Consider the following 14663-nt stretch of genomic DNA (forward strand, 5'->3'; position numbering starts at 1 on the left):
ATGTGACCATGAGATCCGTATCGAGTCGTGCAGGACGACTGCCCCGAGCTGGTCGGGTAGATCTGTTGTGGATAGTGGTTACCTGCTCATTAGGTTGACTTTGAATCGAACTTACCAGAGCTAGGGTTTTAGCAAGTTTGGTGCCAACCCGATCGATGGAGTCGAGCAGGTCGGTGTTGTCGATCTGCCTCCCTTTGTAGCGAGGAAGCGGACGACGAGTTGTCGGCGTGGCTAAAGACGATGCTGGCATGGCCGGAGCCAGATCCACCGTGGTCGGAGCCGTAGCCGATGCAGGTGAAGCAGTGGTCGACGCAGATTGAATCCGCGCCTCCTCCGTGATCATGGCGATGAAGTCGTCGGAGCCAGTGGTCCAGGTGATCTGACCGATGGTGAAAGTGAGGCCGTTCGGCGTAGCCGTGGAACCGGTGATGATGACCATCTTGTTCGCCTGGAGAGCAGTACGCATACCCCCTACCTGACGCATCACTGTCGACGAAATATGGTCAGCAGTTTACCTAGGGGTATGCCCAAGGTAGTAGATTATCGGTAGACAGATGCGCAAGCTACAAACAAGATGGTGACGTAAGACAAACACGAGGTTTTATCTAGGTTCGGCTGCCGTAAAGGCGTAATACCTACGTCCTGCGTCTGATTGTATTGCTGTATGTCAATGAGAGATGTTTTTTAGAGGGGTCCCCTGCCCGCCTTATATAGTCTGGGGGCAGGGTTACAGATCTGGAAACTAATCCTAACCGGTTATAATTGCCATAGGTGGCCGGATAAGGATTCCTATTCTAATCGACTAGGATCTTGCTTGATCTCCAAATCTGCCTTGATTCCTTACGCGGGACTCCGAACAGATTGGCCGGGCCGCGCGTCGTCTTCTAGTGGGCCAGACCCCCTGGTCCGAGCCGGCCCAAGCCTAGTCGTAAGGGTATAGGGATTAATACCCCCATAGAGGTCCTGCCCGCCGTCGACGAACCGTGTGTCCATGAGCAGTTAGCCAGGCACCTGCGCGCGCACTGCTCGAGGGTGGCGCCGACGTCCACGGCGCAGCTGTGCGTGTCCAGCAGCTTGACGCCACGCAGAAGGTAGAACCCGTCCCCGCCGCCGGCGCCGCCGCCGCACTGGAGCGGCGTCCTCCGGGCGCACCCGCCGGACGTGTTCCGCATGTACCACTCTGCCGCCGACCTCGGCGCGAACCCCCTGACGCATCTGCAGGGCGTGGCGTCGACCACGTTGCAGACGCTGAACGCGCCGCACCTGCCGTAGCTGCGGGGGAGAAAGACAACAGCGCGGGAGGGAGGGAGTCACGGCGCGGGGGCTCGGAAAAAATAGAAACGAACCGTTTTCTGTGTAATCAGTGGCACAGGTGGGAATTACCCACCAACTCCATGAAAAGGTTCAAAAGAGAGGGTTCTGGAGCAGCAAAAGAGGTGCTCCAAAACTCCACCCCCATTTGCACTATAGCTCCATGGAGTTGGCAGCTCTATGGAGTTTTGGAGCTAGGGTGTTTGGCTGGATTTTTTGCTAGAGTTGCTGAAGTTCTGGAGTGGAGCCATGCCAAACAGATCCTATATTACTCTTATTTGGAGTCTAGGCACTGATCCTGTCATGGTGCACCAACCAAAAAAGAAAAAAAATAGCAAAAAGGGCAAATATCTAACTACCGATGTGGGAGACTGGGAGTGGCGTCGCTCACGCTCCCCGGCTGGTCGGGTGAGGACCTATGACACCAATGATACACTTCGACTGCAGGAACCGGCGAGCGTGGACCCCCTCTTGGAGCAGGACTTGGGGACCGGAGTGCGTGGCTGGCACGCTCCTGTCTCTAGGGACGACGACCCCATGCTCCACAAGTTCCTGCACGACCTGGCGATCGCTGCCCCGGCCCCGAACTTCGCCCCAGACGACGGCGAGGAGGACTCTGGCTCGCCCGCCTATGTCTCGTTCTCCGGTCTCTGGTCTGGTGGTGCCTCCACCCATCCCGAGGCCCATCAACCCGAGGCCAACTGCGGAGGAGGCCAGGAGGAGATCACCCTTGAGCCCGGTGTACTGCTCGCACCCCTCAAGCAGACATCGACGAGGCCGAACTAGCTGAGGCAGTCAACAGGATTGACATTGATGCAGGGCCCCTCGGTTCCATCGTGTGCCGGAGTGCCAGTCCCGACTCTGATGTTGTTGACCTGGTGGCGACAGCGCACTTGGAAGCTGTTGTGTAGGGGATAGAAGATGATGGTGGCTGCGCCTCATTCTGCGAGAAGATGTTCACGGATGTGCCGGATCCAGTTCTGCCGACGCCGGCGTCTCCACCTTGGTGGGCCAGTAGGCCGAGTACCAGAGGCCATAGGAGGACGATGGCGTCCACCCGCGCTCCAGCCTGCGCTTGGCCGCCCGTCCATCTCCAGTACCGGTGGCTCAGCGTGCCCAGCACAAGCTCATGCACGAGCTGGACTTCATGAACAGCCAGTTGTAGAATGCAGCAGTCACGGAGTTCGTTGACATGTTTGGACAGGACCTCCCAGAGCAGGCGATCAAGGCAATAAAAGGCTGCGACGAAGATGGGCAACAGGAAGCTCTCCAAGGCCCTAGCTGCAATGGCAGCGGAGTCGGGGGCGACCGAGATGGAGATCCCATGATGGTGTTATTACAGATGCAGTGGATGTTGCACTTAGATTATTTATCCATGTACCTTAGATTAGTGTCAGCTGGCCGTTTTTCTACCGGTTGAGTTAGGTTTATTTCCCAAGGTTAAAGTTTTCCAAACGGGTCTGGCCCATCGGGCCAGCACGGGCACGGTGCTGATTTGGCCTGGTCCGAAAACGGCCCGGCCCGGCCTCTCCCGTGCTCGTGCCAAGCACGGCACGGCCTCGTGCCCGTGCCTGGGCCGCTATGCTAGCCCGTTGGCACGGCACGGGCACGGCCCGCTCCAAAGGCCGGCACGGGGTCGGCACGGCTAAGAGCCGTTGGATGAAGCCCCCGGTGAGCGCTGGCCGTTGGATGAAGGGCTGCGGTGGGGCGCCTATATAAGCCAGGAGCCGCCCGGGGGAAGCTACTGTGCTCATTTCTTCCCCCTCCGCGCCGCGCGCACCTCGCTCTTCGGCTCTGCTCTCTCGTTCGAAACCCTAGCCGCTCACTCTCTTCTTTTCGCCGTCCGGTGGCTGGTGACAGCGGCGGTGGCTTGCACGGGCACACGGCACGGCCTTGTACACCCCTTCTCTTCTCTCTGACCGGCGATGTAGCTTAGTCGTTGAGATCTCCAACGAATCGTCTTCGTCTCTCTCTCGCCGCGCTCGTCGATCTCGCCGGACTCCGGCGTCATTGGGGCTCCGCTATGATGCGTTGAGGTACCAGGACGCCGGATCTGAGCGATGTCGTCGTCGCCGTTGCCTCTGGTGCTCCGTCAAGCGAGGTGAGTTAGATCTGTTTTTTGTTCTTCTTCTTCTTCTTGATTCGCTGTTCTTCTTCACTTCTTCTTCTTGTTGATCTTGCTTTGTTGTTTTTTACTTCTTTTTCTTCTTCTTGATTTAACCCTAGATCTGTTTCTTTTTTTGAAGCCACTGGCGTTGAGGGACCGGAGGCCGGCGACGACGAGATGTCGGATGAGCAGGAGGACATCGGTCTCTCCATGACGATCAACGACGAGTTGCGCCTCTGCGGGATGACCGGAGACGACGAGTTGGACTTGGATGCTTTGGACCTGTGGATTGGATGTAATGAACAATTGAATTACACTAAGGGGCTGGTTGCACTCTTTTTTCCTGTCCAGGGTTTCTCACAAGGGTGAGTTTTACCTGGACAGGTTTTTAATGAGGCAGCCATTGCACAGCTCTTCCTTTTGATATTTTGTTGCCTGGTGTTCTCTTCTTGATTTTGATTTCTTCATATTTGAGCTGTTCTCTGTTTTCTGAAATTTTGATGTGGTTTTGTGGGTTAGTGCCAAGGCACGGCACTAACACGCTGGACTGCCGTGCCCAGTGGCACGGCACGGCACGGTCTGGAGTGCTTAGTGCCGTGCCTGGGCCAGAGGCTGAGCACGGCGGCACTACACGGCACGGCACGGCAAGGCTACCGTGCCGTGCCTGGCCGTGCCGTGCCCAGCCGTGCTCGTGCCATGTAGTGCCCGTGCGGCCCGTTTGGAAATCTTTACCCAAGGTGATGTGCTGTTTGGAGCTTGGTGGCAAGGATCGGCTGAAAGTTCATGGTGGATCAATAGGTGGGGCTGTCGCCACAGGTGATGGGGAAGGTGTAATGTTGTTGAACTCTAGAGGTAGTCAAGTTTGCTGGCCAAATGCTGCTATCTGGAGCAAGTGCCACAATCTGCACACATCAAGGTGGACGGATGCTGCAGACATGGAGGGCTGGTTCCCCGCTGTTTGTATGAAGCAGGCACACATGCGGTCAATCCTAACTTTGTGGTGCATTGGGAAACAAAGAAATGATGAAATCTTCATGAACACTCGGAAGTCTGCACAGTTTGTGGCCGTAGAAATCAGTGAAGAATGCTCCCCTTGGGCCTTGGCGAGAGGGAAAGTACTTAGTTCCTCTATTGGTAGCTCATCTCTTAGCGAGTAATTAGCATAGTTTCTCCTAAACCTCCTGCAGTCCTGCATCAGTCTTCTGCGGGAGGCAGCACCTCTCGTGCTTGTGAGACGTAAATTCTGTAACCCTCCTTATTTAATGCAAAACCGGACTACCGGATCTTTAGAGAGAGAGAGAGAGAGAGAGAAAACAAAAACAGAACTGAAATTACAACAGATATTCTAGCTAGCTATTCTGAAACTACAGGGACGTACTTTTTTTTTGCTCCATTGAGAACCAAAGCAAAGAAATTCTTAAAGCTAATTAAAATAATTATTAGTCACACAAAAAAAGTTAAAATATACTGAATTCTCCATATAGAATTTTTTGGGTTGAACTAGTTCGTACATGAAATACATGGTAACACAGATTTTGCTCTCTGTCCAGATAGAATTTCGGCAAGAACGAACATGGAGCAGTCCCGTGGTATCCCATCAGGGAGCGTCGTGCTTGGCACTTGTATGTGATTTAGATTCATGATACGTGCTCGTATCAGTTAGCTACAACAACTCACGTCTAGCGATGACATGAGGATCGATTCTAGGATATATTGAGTTCCATTGCAACGCACGGACACATTTGCTTGTACTAGTAAAACGCAAGAAACCCTAGGTTGGACCAGAGTCAGACTGGACCAGAGTCAGACTGCCGGCCCGATGGGTATGCCCGTAGCTTGTGATTTTGTGGAACGGTCTGTGTACCTTTGAATCCACCAACAACATGCGGTAGCCTCGATCGCACTTGCACGGAAACTGGTTTTCAAATTCGTATTGTTCCGTGCTTCAGCCCCTAAAAGACGCGGTGCTGTTATTCTCCGCCTCCTTCAAAACTTCAAACAGAGAAGTAGGGGTCTGTTTTAGGTAGTACTCCTTGAGATGCTCTAATCACTACAGCAGACGCGTGCTTTACCGAGTGCAATTGTACTCAGCAAAGAAGGCTCATATCTCTTCACGACAAAGGCTTCTTTGCCAAGTGTTTTTTGTCGGGCACTCGGCAAAGCCTTTGCTGAGTGCCGAAACAGCACTCGGCAAAATGAAAATGCGAAAAAACCCAAAAATAATAGCAAAATTTTTCAATTTTTTCGAGGGAGGCCGCCACAAGCCAGCGCCCGCCCGTCTTCATCGAAGTCGGTGCATTTTTTGCGTTAAATTCGTGGTTAACGCGGCCCGCGGGATTCAAACTCACGACCTCTCCCTCGCGTGTCTGCTGCTCTACCACTGCACTACACTGTCACTTATGTCTAAATTCCGTTACCTATCCTCATATATTATACTAAACCGAGAGTAAATTGCTTGTTTGAGGCCTTAAAAGAATTCAAATAAAAAAGTGGTCAACTACAAAGTTTCATAACTTTTCGAGATGTACAATTTTCATTTAGGAAGTTTTTCCATCCGAGGTCGTTTGAAAAATTCGAATTTCAAATTTGAGAGATTCAAACGTAGTTTTGCATGATAAGATGATTTCAAATCAAAAAATTGTCAACTACATAGTTTCATAACTTTTGGAGATCTACAATTTTTATTTAGAAAGTTTTTCCATCCGAGGTCTTTTGAAAAATTTAAATTTTAAAATTTACAAATTCAAACGTCGTTTTTGCATGACAAGATGATTTCAAATCAAAATGTTGCCAACTACAAAATTTCATAACTTCTCAAGATCTACAAAGTTTATTTTGGTCATTTGTTCATCCGACATAGTGCTAGTAACATTGTTCACAAATCTTATATATCCCTCTTCTACTTTCATGAAACTAATATGAGAGATGTATATTTTATTAACAATGTTATTGTCGCTTTGTCAAATGAAGAAATGACCAAAATAAACTTTGTAGATCTTGAGAAGTTATACAACTTTGTAGTTGAAAAGTTTTTCATTTGAATTCATTTAGGGCCTCAAAAATTACTTTGAAAAACTGATTTGCCGAGGGCAAAAAAATACACACGGCAAAATGTCTCTTTGCCGAGTGCTAAAACAAAGGCACTCGGCAAAATACATCTTTGCCGAGTGCCAGAAAAAAGGCACTCGGCAAAGACGCATTTTGCTGTGTGCCGAAAAATAGCACTCGGCAAAATACATCTTTGCCGAGTGCCAGAAAAAGTCACTCGGCAAAGACATTTTGCCGTGTGCCGAAAAATAGCACTCGGCAAAATACATCTTTACCGAGTGCCAGAAAAAAGACACTCGGCAAAGACGCATTTTGTCGAGTGTTTTTTTTTTTGTCGAGTGTATTTTATTTGGCACTCGACAAAGACTGTTTTTGCCAAGTGTCCGATAAAATACACTCGAGAAAGTCTCTGGCACTCGGCAAAGTGCCGGTTTTCGATAGTGAATGCCTTGTTTGTTTGGGCCGGGAATGGCCGGGTTGGTAATAATAAGTAACAGCAGCTTTAGTTCAACTGTGAAATCTGAGGAGGTAATAAGCTATGTTTTGTGTAAGAAATTAAAAGAATGGATTTATTTAAACTGCAAGCAACGAAATTATGAAATGGTGTTGCACGGGATTCACCATTGAGAAGATTGAGTTTTTTTTTTAACTGCAAACCAACCATGACCGATCTGGTTTGCTGAAGCTGCAAAATAATCGTTAGTATTATGCGCATATATATATATATATATATATATATATATATATATATATATATAGAACTACTATCCTGTAGCTGGCTACAGAATAACTTATTCTGTAGCCACTTTGAGTTACGATAATTACTATGTTATTTTACGAGATTATAGTAACTCCTTACTAAGTGGTTTAATATAACGTTATGGTAAATATCCCCATGTGTTATAGTAACCCAACTATCGTAAATATGTATTTATATTATGGTAAATTAGTATATAAAATTATAGTAAATGGAGGTGGCTACAGAATAACTTATTTTGTAGCCGGCTACTGAATAGCCTCTCCCTATATATATATATATATATATATATATATATATATATATATATATATATATATATATATATATATATATATATATATATAGAACTACTATTCTGTAGCTGGCTACAGAATAACTTATTCTGTAGCCACTTTGAGTTACGATAATTACTATGTTATTTTACGAGATTATAGTAACTCCTTACTAAGTGGTTTAATATAACGTTATGGTAAATATCCCCATGTGTTATAGTAACCCAACTATCGTAAATATGTATTTATATTATGGTAAATTAGTATATAAAATTATAGTAAATGGAGGTGGCTACAGAATAACTTATTTTGTAGCCGGCTACTGAATAGCCTCTCCCTATATATATATATATATATATATATATATATATATATATATATATATATATATATATATATATATATATCTATATATATATATATATATATATATATATATATATATCTCTCTATATATCTATTATCTCTCTCCTCTCTCTCTCTCTCTGTGTGTGTGTGTGTGTGTGTGTCATGTGCGGATGCACGTATGAGCGCCGGCGCAAGAAGGCAGCAAGAGCCGTAGTAGACACAGCAGGTGCCTTAGTTATTTAAAAAAGGATACGTATTAGATGTCCTTAGTTTGTTACCTAGTTCAGTTAGGCTTAAGATTTTCTAGGATATCTTAGCTACCGGTCTCTATATATACGGCCTGATAGTAAACAGCAGTTCTTCTGAAAAGAAATCAATCTATATTCTTCAAACTCCAGCGATCGCCGTGGTGGGTACGGTGTTCATTCAGGACTGCCCTTTTTAATTTAGCTTTCTACCATCGTTTTCACTACCATCAGGCACCGCCGGAGCCAGAGACAGCGAGAAGCAAGGAGCTAGCAGCGCAAAAACGCTACTACAGATTTAGACATCACTGTCGACCTCATCACTGTCGGATTCGTGAGAATCGACAGTGATGTACGCTTCCGAGCTTGAAAACGAGAAAATGATTGAGGCTGGGCTAAAACCGACACTGAAGGACCACATCACTGTCGGTTATTAATTCAAACCGACAGTAATATCTATTTACTGTCGGTTAAATTACGGAACCGGCACTGATGCATACTCTCGGACCCGAAAATTTTATTCATCCCCGTTAACTCCGCACGCCTTCCAACTCTATCTGCCGCTCCAACTCCCCCTCCCAACACCACACCTCCTCACACCACACCACGGCAACCCGACAGACCACGGCAACACCACGCCTCCACTCCACACCACGCCTCCACACCACACCGCGCGGTCGTGCGGGGACCGGTAAGAGCACAGCCACCGCCGGAGTTGACGTAGAGATGGAGGGGGAGGAGCGCCGCCGTGGGGAGGCCAGATCCGGCCTCCACGCCACCAGATCCGGCCTCCACGCCGCCGCCGGAGTAGGGGGAGGAGCGCTGCCGTGGGGAGGCCGGATCCGACCTCCACGCCACTGGATCCGGCCTCCACGCCGCTACCGGAGTTGGAGTCCACGCCGCTGCCGGAGTTGAAGGGGGAGGAGCGCTGCCGTGGGGAGACGGCCACCGCCACCGCTCGCCTGCGCCCGGATCCGGCGGTGAGGGCGAGGATAGGAGCCCGGATCCGTCCTCCCCACCACCGGATCCGGCTTCCCCGCCGCCGGATCCGGCCTCCACGCCCGCATCGCCTGAGGGGAGGAGGGGGGCGCCCGCCGAAGGAGGAGGAGGCAACCGCGCGCGCCCGCCGGAGAAGGAGGAGGCAGCCGCACTGTGTCTCCGCACTGTGTCTCTCCGCACGATAATGTTGTGTGAATCAATTTGCTCCCTTTTCTGTGATGTAAGAATCGATTTTGTGGATGGGTTGATTTGTGATGTGTTGAACCCTTCTCCTTCGTCTGCGATGCACGAATCGATTTGTGGATGAGTTTTTCTGATGTGTTGAATCCGTCATTTATCTGTGATGTATGAATTTTTTTCTTGGATGAAATGCTTGATGTAGTGGCGGCGGTAGCCAGCGAGCATGGTGGCGGTAGCGGCGGTAACGAGCATGCTCCAGCCAGCATGCTTGTTGGATTGCTTTTTTTTTCTAAATCTTATCACTGTCGGGTGAAGCACCGGCAGCAGTAGCCAGCGAGCATCACTGCCGACATGCCACTGCCGGTTCAAAATCCGGTAGTGAAGGCCGATTTTGAACCGGCAGTGATGTCGATAACTGGGGTAGTGAAAGCAATGGATCTGGAACTGGACGTGTTTGAGTGCCCCATCTGCCTCTCCATTTTCGAAGGATCCATCTTCCAGGCAAGCAGCTCACATCTTTCAGCCTTTCTTTCATTCACTAATTTCACTTTGCAAAACCAAACTCTGCGTGCGTGCGCTTGCGGCTGCAGTGGTGAATCTGACTGGTCATTCGTCGTGCGTTTGTTGGCCAGTGCGAGAACGGGCACGTCGTATGCGATGCCTGCAGCGTTCACATCCACGGGACTTGCCCGTCCTGCCGCGAGCCCGTCGGCGACATCCGGTGCCGGGCGCTGGAGAATGTCATCGCCGCCATGGCCCTCCCCTGCTCGTTCAGGAGCCACGGGTGCACGCAGCTGCTCAAGCACACCGAGAGGCGGGACCACGAGGCGTTCCTCTGCCAGCACGCGCCGTTCGAGTGCCCGTTCCAAGGGTGCGCCTACTCGGGGCTGCTCCTCTACGACCACATCCACGACGCGCACACCATAGACTATGTTGTCAGCTTCGCCAGGTCCGCGTGGTGGGTGTGGCTGCGCCGGAGCTGGCCGTTCATGGTGCTCCTGGACCAGGTGGACCGGCGAGTGTTCTTGCTGCTCAACGGCGGGGACGTTCGCTCGGGTCGTTCGCTGCCGGTGGTCTGCCTCGGCCCGCGCCCCGCGTCCAACGAGTTGCTAGAGTACAAGCAGGAGGTGGGCGGCGCCGGTGAACCCGGCGCGCTCTGGCTGTCAGCATCGGGCTCCGTGCCCTGCATGCGCAGCTGGGCAGGGCAACACCCTACCGACGGGTTCCTGTTCGTGCCGGACGCGTACTGGACCTCCTTCAACTCCGTCTTCGTCAACGTCCATTTGTCCAGAGGTCGTCGGCGGTCGACACCACGCCTCACGGGATCGGGAAGCATTCGATTTTGTTAGAATAAACCACGTCATGTTCGTGCATGGCGTGTGTCAGGCGGGGTCGTCGAGGGCGCGCGTGCTCGAGCTCGTGTTGGAGTTCATGGACCGAGTCCAGTCCGTCGTGTGGGCAACTTGCGGACGCATGCGCCAGGCAAGAGTACGTGCTCTACCTGGTATAGTGCGTGTGTGTGCATGCATTCTATTTTTAGTTTGTTAGCTGAGTCAAGGACTTAAGGTGGTGGCCGAGTCTTTAGAGCTAGCAGCTAGCGTTGAAGAGATGCAGTGGAGGAGCAAGCATAGGAGAGGACTGAGCGGTTCACGTGGATCGTGCGCGTCCGTCATGCACGCAGAGTTCATGGCTCTTGCATGAGCTAAGGCCGTGGGCTATATTAGCCAATGTTATGTGTCAGCTCAACTTGTTCTGAGTCATGCTTTGATTAATAGAAGCGAAGATACAAGCTTTCGTCACCGCGGCGTTCATCGCCAACAAGTCTATCTGTCCATTGTTCATCTTCTACCTCCGTCCGTCGAGAGTTATAGTGACTCATTTCCAACAGATTTGTTGGTGTTAGTTTTTGTTTTCTTCGCAGTGTCTATTGTACCTGTTGGCATGGAAGCCATAGGAGACACAACACATATAAATTTAGGTCTTATGGGACAAAATTTGAATCCTAAAGACGTATAAGCGACCAACCCATTTGGCATTTGCAAACTATAGGAGATGCTATTCATGAATCAAGTGGTGGGTGCTTTCCTTTGTTCACACACGTGTGTAATGGCCATCTCAACCTAGAATCCCAATGGTCGTTATATTGGACACTTGATGATCCTAAAAACTATGACCTGGCACCTAAACATGTACGCCTGTGCTTGTGTTATTGGGTCCCCAACTCTTGATTTTTGATATTTGAGCCTCTGAATTTATACTGTGGTGTCATTCGGGTTCCCAACTCTTGAATTTTGATAATTCATTCCTTGGCTTGTACATTATTGCATTTAGGTCCCTCAACTTGTCATAGGCGTCAGCATTGATTCAAACAGGCTCTAATTTGCTCCATGTGTTGTCGTGATATGATGACTCTATGTTGACATGGACCCGATATGTTAGACCCCATGTATTCTCTGCCTCTTTCTTGAGCTCACACGGTGACACCTTCTTCCATGTGCATATTGGCAACAATTACTACCGGAAACAGAGACTTTGCCGAGTGCAAAATTCTTTGCCAAGTGTCAAAAATCGGGCACTCGACAAAGAACTTCTTTACCGAGTGCTGCACTCGGCAAAGAATTGCACTCGGCAAAGATTTCTTTGCCGAGTGCCGGGCACTCGGCAAACACGGGCACTCGGCAAAGGACTTCTTTGCCGAGCGTCAGACTCTCGGCAAAATCTCAACACTCGGCATAGGCTGCCCGTGAAAACGGCGTCCGGTCACGGCCTTCTTTGCCGAGCGCCGGATCAGGGAGGCACTCGGCAAAGATTTGTTTTTTTTTAAATTTCTTTGCCGAGTGCCTCAGATCTGGCACTCGGCAAAGATTTAAATTTTTTTTAAAATTCTTTGCCGAGCGTCTCAGATCTGGCGCTCGGCAAAGAATTTTTTTTATTTTTAAAATACTTTGCCGAGTGCCCCTAGGACGACACTCGGCAAAGATTTAATTTTTTTTTATTATTTCTTTGCCGAGTGCTCCTGTGGATGCACTCGGCAAAGAGGAAATTTAAAAAAAATTAAAACATTCTTTGCCGAGTGCCTGATGGCTGGCACTCGGCAAAGACACCCTTTGCCGAGTGCTATGCCCCGGCACTCGGCAAAGTTTTTTTGTTTTTTTGTTTTTGGCCTCCAATTTTTTTGTGCAGCCCTTTTAAAGCACCAGAAACTCCTAGTTACAATTTGGGGATTTTTTGTGGCTTTTTGTTATATTTAGTTACTTTATTTCGTTTACTTGAATTTTTACGGAAATTAGAAATTTGAACTGCACGTGGTACGAATAATGGAGTTTAATGATTCGAAAATTGATAGTCATGTTAGTGAGTGTTGTGAGAGGTCGTATCCAGGAACGGACCCGAAATTTCGGACATCTTGTTCACGAAACATGTTCGCGAAATTATGTGTGAAGTGTTTTTAAATTCTATAAAAAGCAAACGAAGTCCGAAAATCATGAAACTTGTTGAGATGTCGTGATATCATATGTGGAGGCTATGATAAAAATTTCAGAAGATTTTGTGCACGTTGTCACGTACGAAGCAAACAAAGAATGTTTTAATTTTTTTTAAAAATTTCCTCTTTACCGAGTGCATCACTCGGCAAAGAAATAATAAAAAAATTAAATCTTTGCCGAGTGCCGTCCCAGGGGCACTCGGCCAAAGTATTTTAAAAATAAAAAAAAATTCTTTGCCGAGCGCCAGATCTGAGACGCTCGGCAAAGAATTTTAAAAAAAATTAAATATTTGCCGAGTGCTAGATCTGGGGCACTCGGCAAAGAAATTTAAAAAAAACAAATCTTTGCCAAGTGCCTCCCTGATCCGGCACTCGGCAAGGCCGCGGGCGTGGGGACTTAGTGGTTTTTGGCCAGCCGGGCAGTCACAGCCAGCCAGCCCCACGCCGACGCGTGCCCGCCCCCGCCTCCGCGCCGCGCGCCGCGCCCACACCGGCCCGCTCGCCCACGCAGCCACCGGCCACCCGCGCGCCCGCTCCGCACGGCCGCCGCGCTGCCCGCGCGCCCACGCGCCGTGCCCTCGGCCGGCCCTGCCCCCGGCCGCGCTGCCCACTGCCCGCGCGCCCTGCCGTCGGTCGCGCCGTGCCCCCGGCCGACCCTTCCCCTTGCCGCGCCGCCGGCTGCCCACGCGCCCGGCCGCACCGCCCTGACCCCGGCCGGCCCTACGCCCCTGCCGCGCCCTGCCCCCGGCCGCGCCCCGTGGACCGCCCGCCCCGACGCCGTCCGTGCCCGACCCCGTCCCTGACTCCGCCAGCCCCTGCCCCGTCGCCCGTCAGGTATGCCTTCTCACTTATTATTGTCGAGGTAGTGGTAGTTGTAGTAGTATTAGTTGTACTAGTGGTAGTATTAGTACAACTAGTGGTAGTATTAGTAGTAGAATTAGTGGTAGTAGTAGTAGAAGTAGTGGTAGTAGTAGTAGTACAACTAATGGTAGTAGTTGTAGCAATAGTGGTAGTAGTAGAAGAACCAATGGTAGTAGTAGTAGCAATAGTGAAAGTAGTAGTACAAGTAGTGGTACTACTTGGATATATTCTTCTGCATGGATTGATATCCAAACTACATGGCTTCTGTTGAGCCATATGTGCTTGTCGGCCATCATGCCGTTGTTTTTTGCAGGTTTTGGAAACCTCACCGTGCCGGGGAGGTTCTGCTGATTTTTTTTGTAAATGATAGTATTTTGTTTCATTTTTGTAGAGAAGAGCCCGTCGGAGTTGAGTCAGAGTTCTCGCCACCGTGCCGGTCTGCCTGCACCGCGTCGTCTCGCCACTGCACCGACCCACCACGGCCCCGCTAGCCTGACTCCGCCGCCACCCTAGGTATAACCCCTCTTTTCGTATCATTGTCATAGATCGCGTAACCCAGTTAGGCGTCTCCCGTTCGAAAGAGATACGGTTGGAGGTATGCAGATCTTTGCATATCTATGACCATATCTATTTCGGATTGTCCACGCTTTTTGGACAGTCCGCGAATGCGTAGATGGGTTAGTTCCCATGTTCTGCTCTGGTCTGAGATAGAGTTTCGGCATCACCTCCCTGTTGTTCTTCGGATACACACTCTTCTTTGGCAGGACGTGTATCTGGAGAACAGCGGGGAGGTGCTACCGAAATTCTGTCTCGGATAGGAGTAGAGCATGGAAACTAACCTCATCTACGCATCTGTAGGTGGGATTAGGACCTATCCTCATCTATTAGACAGTAGGAACACCATGTAGATGCAATTGATGGTTACATTAGTCGCCGACACATATGTTAGAGGATGGATGACCGTCAGTGGATGTACACGGGCTGGAGAAGTCAGAGTGATTACACCATGGAATGGATGAACAAGACCGATGCTTTCTTGAACAGTACA

The 14663-nt window shown here is 49.8% G+C and overlaps 1 protein-coding gene across 1 annotated transcript; it reads left to right on the forward strand.

Annotated features, from left to right (window-relative positions):
- Positions 1-341: 341 nt before the first annotated feature.
- LOC136460351 (putative E3 ubiquitin-protein ligase SINA-like 6) lies at positions 342-10619 on the forward strand. The gene is made up of 4 exons (XM_066460087.1): positions 342-374; positions 889-934; positions 9701-9771; positions 9903-10619. Exons 1-4 carry the CDS (start codon positions 342-344, stop codon positions 10617-10619), a joined length of 867 nt encoding a protein of 288 aa, XP_066316184.1.
- The last annotated feature ends 4044 nt before the right edge of the window (positions 10620-14663 follow it).

The sequence above is a fragment of the Miscanthus floridulus genome, chromosome 6 (genome assembly GCF_019320115.1).
Source record: "Miscanthus floridulus cultivar M001 chromosome 6, ASM1932011v1, whole genome shotgun sequence".
In the NCBI taxonomy this organism is placed as follows: Eukaryota; Viridiplantae; Streptophyta; class Magnoliopsida; order Poales; family Poaceae; genus Miscanthus; species Miscanthus floridulus.

Excerpts from the sequence above, each read along its gene's own strand:
- LOC136460351 (XM_066460087.1), top strand. The coding sequence starts at position 342 with ATGGCGATGAAGTCGTCGGAGCCAGTGGTCCAG. Across the intron at positions 375-888 it reads CGTCGGAGCCAGTGGTCCAG|TGGGCCAGACCCCCTGGTCC; the intron begins GTGATCTGACCG and ends GTCGTCTTCTAG. Across the intron at positions 9,772-9,902 it reads TCGAAGGATCCATCTTCCAG|TGCGAGAACGGGCACGTCGT; the intron begins GCAAGCAGCTCA and ends TTTGTTGGCCAG.